This window comes from Oncorhynchus clarkii, chromosome 6 (assembly GCF_045791955.1).
Source record: "Oncorhynchus clarkii lewisi isolate Uvic-CL-2024 chromosome 6, UVic_Ocla_1.0, whole genome shotgun sequence".
In the NCBI taxonomy this organism is placed as follows: domain Eukaryota; kingdom Metazoa; phylum Chordata; class Actinopteri; order Salmoniformes; family Salmonidae; genus Oncorhynchus; species Oncorhynchus clarkii.
In genome coordinates this window covers 40,252,300-40,269,003 of record NC_092152.1, presented here as the reverse complement: position 1 = coordinate 40,269,003, position 16,704 = coordinate 40,252,300, and the positions used below count along the sequence as shown (strand labels likewise).

General features: G+C 42.7%; 1 protein-coding gene across 3 annotated transcripts; it reads right to left on the bottom strand.

Moving 5' to 3' along the window:
• Positions 1–8,687: 8,687 nt before the first annotated feature.
• LOC139411142 (BAG family molecular chaperone regulator 4-like) lies at positions 8,688–16,458 on the bottom strand. 3 transcript variants are annotated; one of them, XM_071157018.1, is made up of 6 exons: positions 16,427–16,458; positions 15,666–15,780; positions 13,364–13,486; positions 12,899–13,141; positions 12,539–12,793; positions 8,688–10,332 (listed from the first exon to the last, which is right to left on the bottom strand). In XM_071157018.1, exons 2-6 carry the CDS (start codon positions 15,753–15,755, stop codon positions 9,859–9,861), a joined length of 1,185 nt encoding a protein of 394 aa, XP_071013119.1. In that variant the 5' UTR covers positions 15,756–15,780; positions 16,427–16,458; the 3' UTR covers positions 8,688–9,858. The 3 variants fall into 3 exon arrangements, with proteins under 3 accessions (XP_071013119.1, XP_071013121.1, XP_071013122.1); XM_071157020.1 differs by lacking the exon at positions 16,427–16,458 and having other exon boundaries at positions 15,666–15,918; XM_071157021.1 differs by lacking the exons at positions 13,364–13,486; positions 16,427–16,458 and having other exon boundaries at positions 15,666–15,882.
• Positions 16,459–16,704: the final 246 nt, after the last annotated feature.

Below are 16,704 nucleotides of genomic sequence, written 5' to 3'. Positions count from 1 at the left end.
GCACAGAACGAGCAGTATGGCTGGTGGCATTGTCATGCTGTCAGGATGAGCCTTGCGGAAGGGTACCACATGAGGGAGGAGGATGTCTTCCCTGTAACACACAGCATTGAGATTGCCTCCAATGACAACAAGCTCAGTCCGATGATGCTGTGACACACCGCCCCAGACCATGACGGACCCTCCACCTCCAAATCGATCCCGCTCCAGAGTACAGGCCTCTGTGTAACGCTCATTACTTTGACGATAAACGCAAATCCGACCATCACCCCTGGTGAGACAAAACCGTGGCTCATCAGTGAAGAGCACTTTTTGTCAGTCCTGTCTGGTCCAGCGACGGTGGGTTTGTGCCCAAAGGCGACGTTGTTGCCGGTGATGTCTGGTGAGGACCTGCCTTTACAACATCTTTTAAACCATGTGAATGGATGATTGAGGGGGGAACCAATTATCTCTTGGCTCCACAATGTCTGTGTGCCAGTCACTGTGTCTCCGTGAGCTTGTCCAGAATGGGAGTGTCTAAAATGACAATTGATATATATCCTAATGTCTTGGTACTATGTTGTACCAAGAACGAGAAGTAGAACCTCGTTTTAGGAGAGCAAACTGAACGATAATTTATAGCTAATGCTGTCTGGCTATGGAATACTCCTCTCTCAAGTAAAGTCTTCCTTTGTAATGTTCCTAAGATCTGTTATTCGTCATGTGAGTTGAGATGCGTGTGTCTTGGCTATAAATGATACTAAGAACTGTTTTGTAAGGACTCTCAGAGAATTAATTTATAGACACTGAATTGATCTGAGAGTCACAGGGTTGTGATGGAGCTCATATAATTAAAGATGGACTTTATGATAACTCTGACTTGTGTGTGGTTTGCTGTCATGATTTGGTAAATACAGGAAATTTCCACTACAACTATTATAAAACTATTATAATATTGTGATACTAACAATTACTTTGTGCAGCATAGTTCGTACAGATTATGCAGCCCACATTGATTTACATTGCTTTATCTAAAAAAACAACTATGTATGATCTGTTAAAGGCCTATTTAAAAAACTGTAGTTGTACTTGTAGTTGATTCCCTTCCATGGTTGAGACAAAGATGGCACCATTCTTAGCCTTGTTTGTGGGACAAGAAATGTTGCAGGTACTCATTTTCCTTGAATGTCTGTAAGAAAAGGCCATAAGCAAGGGAGTTGATAGTCAAAACCAGTCATATTGTATTCAAAAGAGATATTAAGAAAAATTATTAATTTAAAGTCTGATTACACCTTCATGGTCACTCCATAATGGTGAACATTCTCTGTTAAAGCTTCTTGGGATAATTCCTATCTGACATCACTGGGGAACCCCTTGTACATTCGACTGGAATGGGCCTCCGCGGGGAAAGGGGAACAAGACATTCAAATATAGTTTTTTAATTGCAACCATGGGGAGAGAATTCATCAGTCCTCTCGAATCAGCCCAGAAGAAGCATAAATGCACTTTATGAAGATGGAAACTGTTTTGCAATGAGTGTTGGGAGTTGTCAGGGTGTAGTTTAACTCAAGAGCTTCACTAAAATTCTGTCTTGATCAGAAGCATCTCTAAAACTTGAAGCTTGTATTCCCTGCCCTCTAGTGGTGGATTTTAGAATGTGCAGTATGTGGAAGTCTTCAGACCCAGTCCCAAACCGTATCCTTGACCTTATTCCTAGAACTTGACTCCCCTATAGAGGTGTGAAAGGACTGGGCCATACCTGTGGTGAGGTTCAGGGGCAGGGCCATCTTCTCAGCTGTGGTTTTGGTCAGCAGGTTCTCTATGGCCATCAGAAAAGTCAACGGCTGCATCCACAGACAATCTCCTTCCTCATTGGTCTGAAACAAGAGAACACATACGTCTATTAAAGAGTGTTTGGAGCATGTAAGATGTTTACTGATGGTAAACAGACAGACAATCAAAATGGACAAAGAGGCAAAAAGAGCATTAGACAGACAAGCCAGCTTTGCTCAGCAGCGCCTCTGACATGTAAAAGATCTCTGCCACCCTGGCAAAGTCTGACATCTACAGATTTTATGAACCTCCGATGAACAGCAGGCTGCAGGATAGATCAATCCAATGTTTTTTTCACCTTTATTTAACCAGGTAGGCCAGGTGAGAACAAGTTCTCATTTACAACTGCGACCTGGCAAGACAAAGCAAAGCATTGCGGGAAAAACAACACAGAGTTACACAATGGAATATGTGTGTGTGTGCAAATTAAGTAAGGAGGTAAGGCAATAAAATAGGACAATAGTGGAGAAGTAATTACAATTGAGCAATTTACAATGGAGTGATATATGTGCAGATGAGGATGTGCAAGTAGATATACTGTTGTGCAAAAGAGCAGAAAAACAAATATGGGGATGAGGTAAGTAGTTGGTTGGCTGGATGGGCTATTTACAGATGGGCTGTGCACAGCTGCAGCGATCGGTAAGCTGCTCTGACAGCTGACGCTTAAAGTTAGTGAGGGAGATATGCCTCCAACTTCAGTGATTTTTGCAATTAATTCCAGTCATTGGCAGCAGAGAACTGGAAGGAAAGGCAACCAAAGTAGGTGTTGACTTTGGTAATGACCAGTGAGATATACTTGCTGGAGAGTCGGCCCAGAATTGAACCCTGTGGCACCCCCATAGAGACTGCCAGAGGTCCGGAAAACAGGCCCTCAAATTTGACACACTGAACTCTATCTGAGAAGTAGTTAGTGAACCAAGCGAGGCAGTCATTTGAGAAACCAAGGCTGTTGAGTCTGCCAATAAGAATATGGTGATTGACAGAGTCGAAAGCCTTGGCCAGGTCGATGAAGACGGCTGTACAGTACTGTCTTTAATCAATGGCGGTTATGATATTGTTTTGGACCTTGAGCGTGGCTGAGGTGCACCCGTAACCAGCTCGGAAACCAGATTGCATAGTGGAGAAGGTACAGTGGGATTCGAAATGGTCAGTGATCTGTTTATTAACTTGGCTTTCAAAGACTTTAGAAAGGCAGGGCAGGATGGATATAGGTCTGTAACATTTCGGGTCTAGATTGCCTCCTCCTTTGAAGAGGGGGATGACCGTGGCTGCTTTCCAATCTTTAGGAATCTACGAAAGATCCTTCTATATCAGATACATTTGGTTTGAAATCACATAAAAACAAAATACAGGATATTTCTACTTGTTGGAGAGGAGAACAGGCACTGATGGAAAGCTGTAAAGGTTAAGTTTTGAGAAATCACATTTTGGATGATCAGCCATGCACAGCTACGGGCTGCTAATGTTCAACCAGTTATTTTGATGTAATATTGGTATAGACGTCTTGGGAGACAAAGTTTGGGGTACAAAATGGCCGAATTCCTCTTTGTGGTTTCAACAGTGAGTATGAATGCATATAACTTTATATTGGTGGAAGTAGAGTGGTGCCTGATGGGCACGCAGATGTTATTGTGGGTGTAGCAAAATGCTTATGTTCCTAGCTCCAACAGTACAGTAATACCTAACAATAGACGGGAAAAAAAGGAATCAAGAAATATTAGAACGAGCAATGTCAGAATATAAATATACACTGGTATACAAAACATTAAGGACACCTGCTCTTTATATGACAGACGGACCAGGTGAATCCAGGTGAAAGCTATGATCCCTTACTGATGTCACTTGTTAAAATCCACTTCAAATCAGTGTAGATAAAGGGGAGGATACAGGTTAAAGAAGGATTTGTAAGCCTTGCGACAATTGAGACATGGATTGTGTATGTGTGCCATTCAGGGGGTGAATGGGCAAGGCAAAAGATTTAAGTTCCTTTGAATGGGGTATGGTAGTAGGTGCCCGGTGCACCGGTTTGTGTCAAGAACTACAATGCTGCTGGATTGCTCAAGCTCAACAGTTTCCTGTGTATGTCAAAAATGGTCCACCACACAAAGGACATTCAGTCAACTTGATACAACTGTGGGACGCATTGAAATCAACATGGGCCAGCATCCCTCTGGAACGCTTTCGACACCTTGTAGAGTCCGTGCCGCAAATAATTGAAGCTGCTCTGAGGGCAAAAGGTGGGGCTGCAACTCAATATTAGGAAGGTGTTTGGTATACTTAGTATACACTCAGTGGACAGTTTTTTAGGTATACCCATCTATTACAGGATACTTTGCCACCAGAATTTCCTTAAATTCTTTGGGGAATTCTACAAGGTGTCGGAAAAGTTCCACAGGGATGTTGGTCCATGTTGAAGCGATGGCAGATTGGATGGCGGTACATTCATGCTGTGAGCAGTCCTTTCCATCTCTTCCCAAAGATCTGCTATTGGGTTGAGGTCTGGGGAATGCGCAGGCCACTCAAGTAAACTGAAATCGCTGTCATGTTCCAGGCAATGTTTCTCCCCTCCTTAATTGTCCAGGGTTGATGACCGCTTCTTCTTGTTTATACCAGATAGGGGTGGAACCCGATGTGGTTGTCTGCTGCAATACCCGACCCAAGCCCGATCGGCCCCGACATTATACATAGGGTTAGGACCGGGTAGGGCCTGTTTTTCATCAATAACTAGGGTATGGTCAGGGCTTGGGTATCACTAAATTGTTCATAAACATTTTGAAGCTGAGCCATTTGCTCGTGCTCTGCTATGCAGTACAGTCATATCTGACTAAGATCATAACATTGTGTCAAACGAGCTTCAACCTCATCAAATATAAGACAGGAGAGATTATTTCACAGAAAATAATAAGGTTCCTTAAATTTTGTCGGAGTTGAGTGACGAAAAGTAGCTAACAGCTCTCTCGTCTCTTTATTGAGCAGAGCAGCCCAAGCGGAGCCATTGCTATGGATACTCACAGACTCAGGGCCGCCATTAGCTGCTCCTCTCCAACAGAGGAAGTTATTTTTGATTTTGGTCATTCCAGGTCTTACATTTAGCAGAAGCAAATTGGGCCTAGGTAGGGTAGGGCCTGAACCTTGCGGGCATGCCCGTAAAGGGCTCTAATATGAAGTGGGTAAAACAGTATGTAAACATTATTAAAGTGACCAGCTCTCAATGACTATGTACATAGGGCAGCAGTCTCTAAAGTGCAGGGCTGAATACCGGGTGGTAGCCAGCTAGTAACAGTGACTAAAGTTCAGAGCAGGGTACAGGTTGTCAGTGATGTGCACGCCGAGGAACTTGAAGCTTTTCACCCTCCCTTTCATATTTTGATTGACTTCCCTATAAGACAGATTTCTCAGACCTCCAAACCATCAGTGATGTCTCAGACCTCTAAAGGGAGGTTCAACTGTTCTGCCTTTTGCTATGGAACCCTGACTTGTTCACCAGTCGTGTTTTTGACTCTCACTCTACTGCATCTGCTGTCTCGACCTCTGAATGACCCCGCTGGTCATCTATGATCGTTTGAACATCTTGAAGAACAATCTGGCCTTAATGGCCATGTACTATCTCCACCTGGTACAGCCATCAGAGCCTGGTTCCTGTCCAAGTTTCTGCCTTTCTAGGAAGTTTTTCCTAGCCACAGTGCATTGCTTGCTGAATGGGTTTTTTAGGTTGAGTTTCTGTAAAGCACTTTGTGACATCTACTGATATAAAAATGGCTTTATAAATATATTTGATTGAAATTTGATTAAATGTACAAATAATTCTACAGCCAGACAGTGTTAGGAAAATAATAACTTTCTCTGCTGAACTTTGAATACTGGGATCTATACTGCACAGAACTATAAACACAACATGCAGCAATGTCAAAGATTTTACTGAGTTACATATGAGGAAATCAGACAACTGAAATAAATTCATTAGGCCCTAATCTATAGAGTTCACATGACTGGGAATACAGATATGCGTGTGTTGGTCACAGATACCTTAAAAGAAATGGGCCTCACAATGGGCCTGAGGATCTCGTTACAGTATTTCTGTGCATTTTTTTTTTTTTTTTTTTTTTTTTTACCTTTATTTAACCAGGCAAGTCAGTTAAGAACAAATTCTTATTTTCAATGACGGCCTGGGAACAGTGGGTTAACTGCCTGTTCAGGGGCAGAACGACAGATTTGTACCTTGTCAGCTCGGGGGTTTGAACTCGCAACCTTCCGGTTACTAGTCCAACGCTCTAACCACTAGGCTACCCTGCATTCAAATTGCCATCGATAAAATACAATTGTGTTCGTTGTCCGTAGCTTATGTCTGCCCATACCATAACCTTACCGCCACAGTGGGGCACTCTGTTCACAACGTTGACATCAGCAAACCGCTCACCCACACAACGCCATACTCGTGGTCTGGGGTTGTGAGGCCAGTTGGACTTACTGCCAAATTGTCTAAGATGACGTTGGAGGCGGCTTATGGTAGAGAAATGAACATTCAATTCTCTGGCAACATCTCTGGTGCACATTCCTGCCGTCAGCATGCCAATTGCACGCTCCCTTAAAACTTGAGACATCTGGCCTTTTATTGTCCCCAGCACAAGGTGCACATGTGTAATGATCATGCTGTTTAATCAGAATCGGAAAGAACATGGATTTTGCACACTAAGCACAGTGTGTTCACTTCTCCTCTGGAAACGTTTGCCTCCTTTTAGTTTGACCTTTCAGTGCGTTGCAGATAGAAATGTCATGTTGGCGACGGAAACAACTCTTTAATGTACATTTCATCATACACTTGGCCATATCACACTTACTATACAGGCATTCCCCAATGTAACAACTTCTTACTCTGTAACAAGCTAGTACTTACAATGATAGATGGAGTATCACTATTGAACTCACAAATTTTGCAACGTTCCACTTTGCTGAACCCGGAGGTCCCAGTGTGTGAATTCAGCGCAGTCTGGAAGTTGACAATCATGTAAAATTGACAGGAGTTGTGGGCCTCGATGCCAAGGTACTTGATGCTCGTGCCCTGGTATGTCTCCGCCCCTTCTCGTCATTTACTGTGGTCTGCGTTCAAGACATGGGTGACACGATGGTTTGCCAGCTGGGTGACGTTCATAGCACTGTCCTTATGAAAACCACAAGTTTCAAGTTTATTAAAAAACATATTGCACAACTATGAAAATACTGTAGATATTTATACATGTTGAGGACAGGTCTAGAATAAACAAATAAATACGGTCTACAATGGACAAGTCATATCCAGGGCTGTGTAGAAACTCAGTTCTGGACACTGAAGCCTGGAGTTGATGCTAGATCTATATAGAGATTGCCAGTTATTTGCTCTTATACAATCTGATATTAATACAGAATTCACACTGCTGACGTCCACTTTGGGAACAGTGACCAGATTGGCCTATGCACTTTCACGATACATAACTCTGCTTTAGAGTGCATGTTACTTTAGGGCCCAAGCGCTTAAAAAAAGATTTACATTCCGCTCTCCTCACACCTGAGCCTTGTCCAAAACATGCCTTGGATTAATCTTTGTGGATCAATTCTTGTCCATTTTTCCTGACCATATTTTCCAGTCAACCAATATAAAAAGGACAGGTATTGTCACTGCACTTACTGGTCTCCAATGTAAAGTCTGCCCCACACTTTGTCTGCATGGGTGATGATGGCTTTCCCAGTGAAGCGCAGGTTGCTTTCGCAACAGCTAATGGGGATCCTAATAAAATACCAAAACACTGCCAGCCCTGGTGAAAGGTCAATCTCCACCTAACGAGGAGGGTGTCTGTCGTTCCAGGACAGGTGGAGTTGAGGTAAAATCTTTTTGTTTAGCTTTTAAAGTAAATGACAAATCTCTGCTACAATACCTCGATAGTGGAAGTGGTTTGAAGCCCGGTCCGACAGTTTTTGTTGTAGCTGCTGCCACCTTTCAGTGGAACTGGTTTTGGAAAGGGTAGTGTAAGGCTAAGCTAATCGTTAGAACCATAGGCTCCTATAGTTAAGATTAACTTAGCCTTAAAATGCTTTTGCGAAACTGGGCCCTTGTCTATCACCATGCAAGGGACGCAGACTGCCTACTGTACATCTCCATACTTTAAAGCAGCAAAACTATTGATTGTAGATTAGTTTCAAAGGAATCCTGAAAAGTGTAGGAATTAATAAAGTTGGTTTGCTTCAGTGAGTCTTCAAAGCCTTCTGACACTGTCCCACAAATCAAATTCAATGGGTGTTCAAAAATGCTCAGCGAGAACATATGCGTTCACACCTATTTAAAAAGATCTGAATGCTAGTAGTCAGGCAATGATATGTGCGCGGACATACACAGCAGTCTCAACCTCACCAAAAGACATTACATTTTTCTCATGGCTGGCCATTCTGAAAAGAACATTTTTCAGGGAGGGAAACTATTCACAGAATTATCTAAATCCCCAGAGAAAAAGAGATTAAGTGGCATGTGCTTTGTCTCACCATCAGCACCCCTTCATTCAAAAATGTCCGTCATTCTCTCTCTCCCACCTATAAGATGACGAACTCTTGTTAATTGTGAGTGTTTACGGTATGTTTTCCAAAAAGACTACAATTGCTTAAATACAACATTTTTTTTTTTTTTAAATGTCCTGACATTTTATGTAAGTCCTCAGTTTGAGCTATAGTCACTTCTAAAATCAGTCAGGCAAATATTTCCATCTAAACGTTGGAAACATGCACTTAATCAGAAACCTCTGTAGACATGACCTTTTACACACACATCAATTGAACTAATACGCAATAATCTTAACACAAAAAAAATACCAGCACATGGGGGGAAAAGAGAAACTAATATGACAAACATAACATTTTGTTCCATGCAAAGCTTTAGAGATAGTTTATTTTTATTTTTTTAAGATTTGAAAAAGCACCTGCCGATATTATGGCACTTGTGATTTATAAGAACCGATCACAGTCTAGGAAATCGTTGATCCAACCTCCTCATCCAATACTTTGACAATGCATCCTTAGTTTCCTCCCTCAAATAGTCACTGGTCCGAGACTGGATTGGTCAAACTATGTGGTAGAATGGTCAGAGATCACACCAAAGGAAGGTCAGTTTTCCTGTTCATCCTTCTAAAAACTGATCCTAGATCTGCACTTAGACTGTCTACCACCAGTCAATGGAAATAGCATTGTGAAGAAGTTGTAGACCAACTACAAAACAGTACATACCAGGGTTGGGATCAATTCCATCTATTCTCAATTAAGTGGATTTCAATACATTTCTTTAAAATCGACCGCATTGAAAAGCAATTGACCCTACCTTTGTATATCCTGAAGTGTCAAATAAACAGAATACATTACCCAGTACCAATTTGGAAGGCTGTGTGTGTGAATGCACCGTTTGCATTCTGCATGCAATGACAAGTGGGTGACAATGTTGGGGTGAGTGATAAAGGGGAAATCTCATGGCAGTGCCATTAGTTCACATCATCTAAGAAAACATGGTGAATGGAATACATGGCCTTTAACCACAGACCTAGGATCAGATCAGCCTACTCCAAATCCAAACAGAAAACTTATCTGACCCAGTACCAGTGATTAAGGGGAAATGTCTACCTACTTCGAAAGGAACATGGCGACACTACATTGCACGGGCATAAGTATGACATAAGACGCTTTAAGCAGTCATGGACACTAATGTCGGGTTATGAAAACTAACCCAACATCATAACTTGATATGTACAACCATTCAATTTTCCATCATGACTACTTTGAAATGGCATCTTATGTTGTGATCACACCTGCATAAAGTATCCCAAGCTGGCCCGATTACAAACCAAACCCTTGTTGACAATCAGCCAATCTAAACCTTTCCGATCCGGGAGGTGTAGACAACAAACAAGGACTTAGGACTCCAATGAATTCTAAGGGACCGGTTTAAATCTGAAATAAGGCCCACAACCCGACTGTGGAAGATTCAAATGTCACAAGAAAAGAACAGTAAGACCCGTCCATATACATAACTGGTTCAGTTCAGAAGGCCTTTTTCTCCAGCCGGTCCAGTATGGCCTGGATCCTCTGCACAGCCTCCTTCCGGGCCTGCCTTACCACTTCCTGTCCCTGAGTCTCCACTGAGTCCAACACCAGCAGCTCCTTAGTAAGCAGTTCCTCTAGGTACCTGTAACTCTTGTCCGATTTTTTACCCACAAACTCGTCCACATCCTCATGGAGCAAAAGCACCCGGGCCATGACCTGCTGGACTTTGGCCAGGCTAGGGTTGTGGATCACTCCCTGATGCTGGGCTGGAGCTGGGATTGGGGGTGGAGGCTCACCCTGGGAAGGCTTTGGCTCCTGCGCCCCTCCTCGCCCTGGTTTATTGTACATCTGGGGAGGTGAGCTGAAGTCGACAGGCTTGCCATTGGTGGGGTTAGGGGAGTGGGCCAGTCTGGGTTTGGGTCCCACCTGTGGGGCACGCTGGTGCTGGTGGGGTCCTGCGTAGTGCTGGTCCTGAGGAAGTAAAAAAAGATTGCCTTAGACCAAGGGTGGGCAAACAAACTTGCTGGCTTGAGGGCCACATGAATTTCAAAATCAATTTGTTCCTCAAAATACATGTGCAGGCTAGAAAGAGGGCAGTTTTGAAAATACTTTTAGTAGTGTATGTGGACACCTGCTCGTCAAATATTTCATTCCAAAATCATGGGCATTGATATGGAGTTGGTCCTCCTTTTACTGCTATAACAGCCTCCCCTCTTCTGGGAAGGCTTTCCACTAGATGCTGGAGCATTGCTGCAGGGACTTGCTTCCATTCAGCCACAAGAGCATTAGTGAGGTCGGGCACTGATTTTGGGCAATTTGGCCTAGTTTATTTAACTAGGCAAATCAGTTAAGAACAATTTCTTATTTACAATGATGGCCTACACCAGCCAAACCAGGACGACACTGGGCCAATTGTGCACCTTCATACGGGACTCCCAATCATGGTTGGTTGTGATACAGCCTGGAATCGAACCAGGGTGTCTGTAGTGACGCCTTTAGCACAGACATCCTTAAACCGCTGCGCCACTCGGGTGACCAAAAGTGGTGGTTCCACTGGGGACAAATCAGGTTCTTCCACAACGATCTCGACAAACCATTTCTGTATGTACCTCACTTTGTGCACAGGGGCATTGTCATGCTTTAATTGGCACTGTGCATTGAGGCAGGTAGCGTTCTCCTAGCATCCGTCAAACCCAGATTCGCCCATCAGACTGACAGATGGTGACGTGTGATTCATCACTTCAGAGAACACGTTTCCACTGCTCGAGAAGCGCAATGGTGGCAAGCTTTATACCACTCCAGTCGACGCCTTGTATTGTGCATGGTGATCTTAGACTTGTTTGTGGCTGCTCAGCTATGGAAACCCATTACATGAAGCTCCCGATGAACAGTTCTTGTGCTGACGGTAGTGTTGGAGTGTTGCAACAGAGGACAGACAAGTTTCACACGCTATGCATTTCACTCGGCGGTCCAGTTCTGTGAGCATGTGTGGCCTACCACTTCGCAGCTGAGCCGTTGTCACTCTTAAAAAAGTTTCCACTTCACAATAACAGCACTTACACTTGACCGGGGCAGCTCTAGCACGGCAGAAATTTGACGAACTGACTTATGACGTATGACGGTGCCATGTTGAAAGTCACTGAGCTCTTCAGTAAGGCCATTCTACAGTTTGTTTGTCTATGGAGATTGCATGGCGGTGTGCTTGATTTTATACACCTGTCAGCAACGGAAGTGGCTGAAATAACAGAATCCACTCATTTGAAAGGGTGTCCACATACTTGTGTATATGTAGTGTATATAGGATGATTATCATTTCAACCTACACTGAACTAAAATATAAAAACGCATGTAAAGTGTTGGCCCATGTTTCATGAGCGGAAATAAAAGATCCCAGAAATTTTCCATAGGCAAAAAAATGTATTCTACCAAATTGATCACAAATGTATTTATATCCCTAGTAGTGAGCATTTCTCATTTTCCAAGATAATCCAGCCACCTGACAGATGTGGCATATCAAGAAGCTGATTAAACAGCATGACCATTACACAGGTGCACCTTGTGCCGTGGACAATAAAATGTGCATTTGTCACAACACAATGCCACAGATGTCTCAAGTTGAGGGAGCGCGCAATTTGCATGCTGACTGCAGGAATGACCATCAGAGCTGTTGCCAGAGACTTAAATGTTAATTTCTCTACCATAAGCCGCTTCCTATGTCATTTTAGAGAATTTGGCAGTACGTCCAACTGGCCTCACAACCGCAGACCACGTTTATGGCGATGTGTGGGCAAGCGGTTTGCTGATGTCAACGTTGTGAACAGAGTGCCCCATGGTGGCGGTGGGGTAATGGTGTTGGCAGGCATAAGCTACAGACAAACACAATTGCATTTTATCGACGGAAATGTCAATGGACAAAAATACTGTGACGAGATCCTGAGGCCCATTTTTCTTTAATGCATCTGTAACCAGATGAATATCTGTTTTCTCAGTTATGCGAAATCCATAGATTAGGGCCTTATGAATGTATTTTAAATTGGCCTATTTCCTCATTTGAACCGTAACTCAGTAAAATCAATGAAGTTGTTGCATGTTGTGTTTATATTTTTGTTCAGTATATTTTAGACATTAAAATGTGCCCTGGAGTGTTTTTTTCAAGGTACGTGTGTTCCACATGTACCTTGGCTTCATAGGAGGGTGGGGCTCCAGTGCCTGTCCCTGGCCATGCTGGGGGTTGTTGGGGGTGGGCAGGGGTCCCATAGTGGCTGTCTGGCTGCCACTGCTGGTGTGAGGGCCCATACCCACCCGAGTGGGCCCAAGCCTCAGCCTGCGGCCTATGGTGAATGGCCTGTCCAGTGGAGTATGGGGGGTTTGGTGGCAACGCAGGACCACCTTCCCCATAGTGCGAGTAAGACCCAGGAAGATAGCCAGAGGCCTAAAGAAGATCAAGGTATAAAATAGAAAACAAGATCCATTATACCCAACTGCCTTTACATCAGACACCATTAAACACTGCCCTGTACTGGTTGAATGAACTTACCCCTTGACAGTGTGGTCCAGGATAGTGGTGGTGCTGATGTTGGTGCTGGGCGTGTGGTTGTCCTGACCCCCCTGTGCTCTGCTCTGGTCCTGGGCAGCACTGGCTAGGGTACTGGCCTGGGGCCTGCCTGGGAGGCATCTGGTCTGCACAGTAGAATGGGTTGGATGGGTGGAAAGAACTTGCCGGATACTGGCCTGGACCAGGGTTATAGACACTGTGGCCATTTGGATATGCTTGCATTGCCTGGACAGGGAGCGAGGGAGAGAGAGCGAAAGTGTGTGCCTACATCCATAAGTGTGTGAAAGTGCATGCCAGACTACCTACCGGTCTGTGAAAGTATGTGTGCGTGACAAAGTGTCACGGAAGGCTGAGAGCACTTTAGTCTTGAGATAAGGAATTAATTCCCATATATAGCCTTGGATTTAGAGGGCCTTTGCTATGACATAACATGAGGCTGTACTGCACCTGTGGGTTGTAAGGTGGCTGCACGTCAGATCCTGAAGGATATGCATTTGCATAGTGCCCTGCTGTGGAATGTGACTGGGGGTACCAGTAGTTTGAGGAGTAACCAGGGTATTGGGAAGCATCCTGTAGGCATACGGGGAGAGATTTATTTACCTGGCCTCCAAATCAGCACAGTTTGAACTAGTCATATTGACCTGAGTAAACCGTAACCCTAGACTTGTTTGACCAAAGTATCCATTAGTCAAATGCAGCAAGACTGACACTGATCGAATGTAAAAACATTTCCTACTGTATTACATAATAGCTAGCTAGCAGCCATCACACAACATTAGCTAGTTTTGATAAGAGCACCGACGCTCGTTCTGAATGTTAACACTTGCTTGCCGTTTGGTTTTGTAAACAAAGTAAAGTATCTTTCATATCAGCCAAAATTACTACACAACTTAATAGGATTCCCATGCTGACATGTTTCCATGTTACAGTGCTTGTTTATAGAAAAACAGAACATGTAAGGTCCTTGGACTATAAGAGGTAATGCAGGGAATGACTGCCCCCTAGCATTGAGGATTTCAAGTTGAAGGCTGACCACCATACTACAGGCATTGTTTCCAGAAAACTTCTTTGTGGTCCATATTCATGGATATACTCCAAACCCCCTCCAACACAATTATGGTACCAATAATTGCTTCCATTTCACCAGATGTATGTTGTTGAACAGATTTATTTTGAAAATCACACCCAACAAAGGTATAAGGATAATTTAGTTGCTAGTGGCAGCCTGCAGTACCTCATCAGCCTTCAACTTGAAATAGTCCACTGAGCTAGCCTGCAAAGTCACTTCCTACAGTAGCTCAAAATGCACATGCCATGTTTCCAAAAACTTGTCCATGTAGCAAGATGGCGACACGCTGAAAAAAAAGACTTCCTGATCATCAAATGCAACACTGAGCATAGAGCTCGCCAGCTTGTAGACCTAAAAAACAGAAATGATTTACCCCTCACCCATTCCTATAGCAAAATTAAAATGGGGAAAGAATAGGATTTTGGAATAAACGCTGAAGGTCTGAGGTAAACACAGGCTTATAAAAATGTTGTTCTATAAGATAAAAGTAATGTTAACTGACAGATATTATGAATTATGAAGCCTTTGTGCTTTGTGGGTTTAAAAAAAATGATAACTGCTTCAAAATTCACAAAAGTTGAGGTTAGCTGATGAAGATTCTCATAGTACAAAACGTATAAGATCTACGTCTGTGTTTCCCACACTCCTTATTTTCGCCGTTTATCCCAAAAACCCTACAAAAACCAAATTTTATCTTAGGCTTCGTTCAAAACCATAGCAGAGTTGGTGCCTACAAAAAGAAGCCATTACTATTGCTCTCTATTCTCATCGGAAACAAATGTGTTGACGTTAAGTCACCGATGATCTATTGCGGCGTTCAAAACAACTGGGAACTAGAAGAAAAAAAAAGCTTTGACTGGGAAAAATATATTTTACTGTCATCCAACTTGGAATTCCAAACAGGAAACTCGGGCATCTTTCTACAGCTTTATTTATTTATTTTTATTTCCAGGTTTAAAAAATGTATAATTATTAACAATAAATCAATACAGGAAGTACATGTTTAATATTTAAGAACAATTTTCAAGGAAACTTCCTTAATTTTGTTAACAAGTAGGTATCTGGCAACATTAAACTTTTTCCAACAGATAGTATCACTAAATCCGTTCCAATAAAGGCATGAGAAGGTATAGATACAACATCCAGATTTAACAGGGGTTGTATCGCTCAGTTGTTGAATGGACCAAAATAGGTATGTTTCTACAACTCCTTTTGCGACCTGAATATGACTGACGTCATGATTTGACCTCGTTTTTCCCTCAAGTTCCTAGTTGTCGTGAAAGCCCCATAAAAAAAGTAATGTTATAGGACCCTTTGGTATTGGACTATTAAGTTATAGATACCTAGTTAGCTATGCATTGTAGTCTCAACTGTTTTTCTAACTAGGCTATTTATCATATACTACAAACGAGATAGCTAGCTAGAAAATCTGCTTGTCAAATATAGCTAAGCAAGCAGTATTGCAAATCTTACTAACTAGCTAGATTGGACGTACTGTCAGAAGACGGCTAGCTAGATAACGTTAGCTGGCTAAAACATAGGCTAGCTAACTAGCTTAACCTAATGACGTTAAATTTACACAGTACGAGACAAAGCTTGTTTACTGACATTAACCCGTGTGTTCTAAAATTAAAAACATAAGTACGTGTTGATATGAATTAGCTACACAATGTGACTTACCATAGCGTTACTCCAGTTCACGTTATTATTTTCTGAGTTGTAATTTGAAGGCCAGGCGGCTTTGGGATTCGACGGCATTTGATGATGCATAACCCAAGCAGCGTCCCCAGCACTCCTGTCGTTTGCCATACAAATAATCGTGATACAATTAACTGTCAAATAGGATAGACTGATATTGGGGACAAAATTGCTTTATTGAAACGCTCCAGTTAATGCATTGATCATGGACAGCAAAGTATGGAAACGTTTGAATGACAAGTATTTTATGCTTTGCCCCTTTAATTTTTCGCCCCTCCCTTTTCACCACGTGCGTCAGTAGAATAGGTCGTTATCAATAAAACGTCACAATAACGTGCACGGCGTTCGATTTGCCTGCTAGGTGGCTAGTCAATCCCAGCTAAAACCAATGACAACTGCTTAACCCTTTTCAAAGTATTGTTAAATTAATTTTAACTATTTGGTTGTAATATCATCACCCCTTGAAGAGCATCGTCAGAACTCAACATTTACGATTATTTCATGCAAAACAATTGTTTATATTTTGCTCTATCATAGTTATACCACAGAGTTTCTAAACACAGACCACAACGTCGCAAGACTTTCGAGAACGCTTGTGAAACAGACCAGACGACCAGGCAGGGGTTTGGAAGTCAATGAGAGAAGTGAAAAATGATTCCTTTAATTGTTAATTTTCTCAATCTAAAGACACAACCTAGATTCGAGACAATTTCTTAAGTAGTTGAACGTGTTATTACTTCAACCTCGTGAAAGTGAGAAACTGAAAGGTTTTTATTTTCCTCAAAAACAACTTTATAGTGAAGGAGTGCCTTTTGATTTTGACCGCCTGCACATGCGCAGTTCGGCGCGTGTTTCTACGCAGGGGATTAATAAGAACAGTGGTTAAAAAAAAGTGGCAAGAGTTGTGGAACAGGGAGAGTAAGGGAAGACACCTGTATAAGATCCAGGAAAAGGTGGGGAAGGGTGGTCCTCAGGCCGAGAGAGAAGGGAGGAAGGAAAGCGTAGTCACAAGGCTGAGACT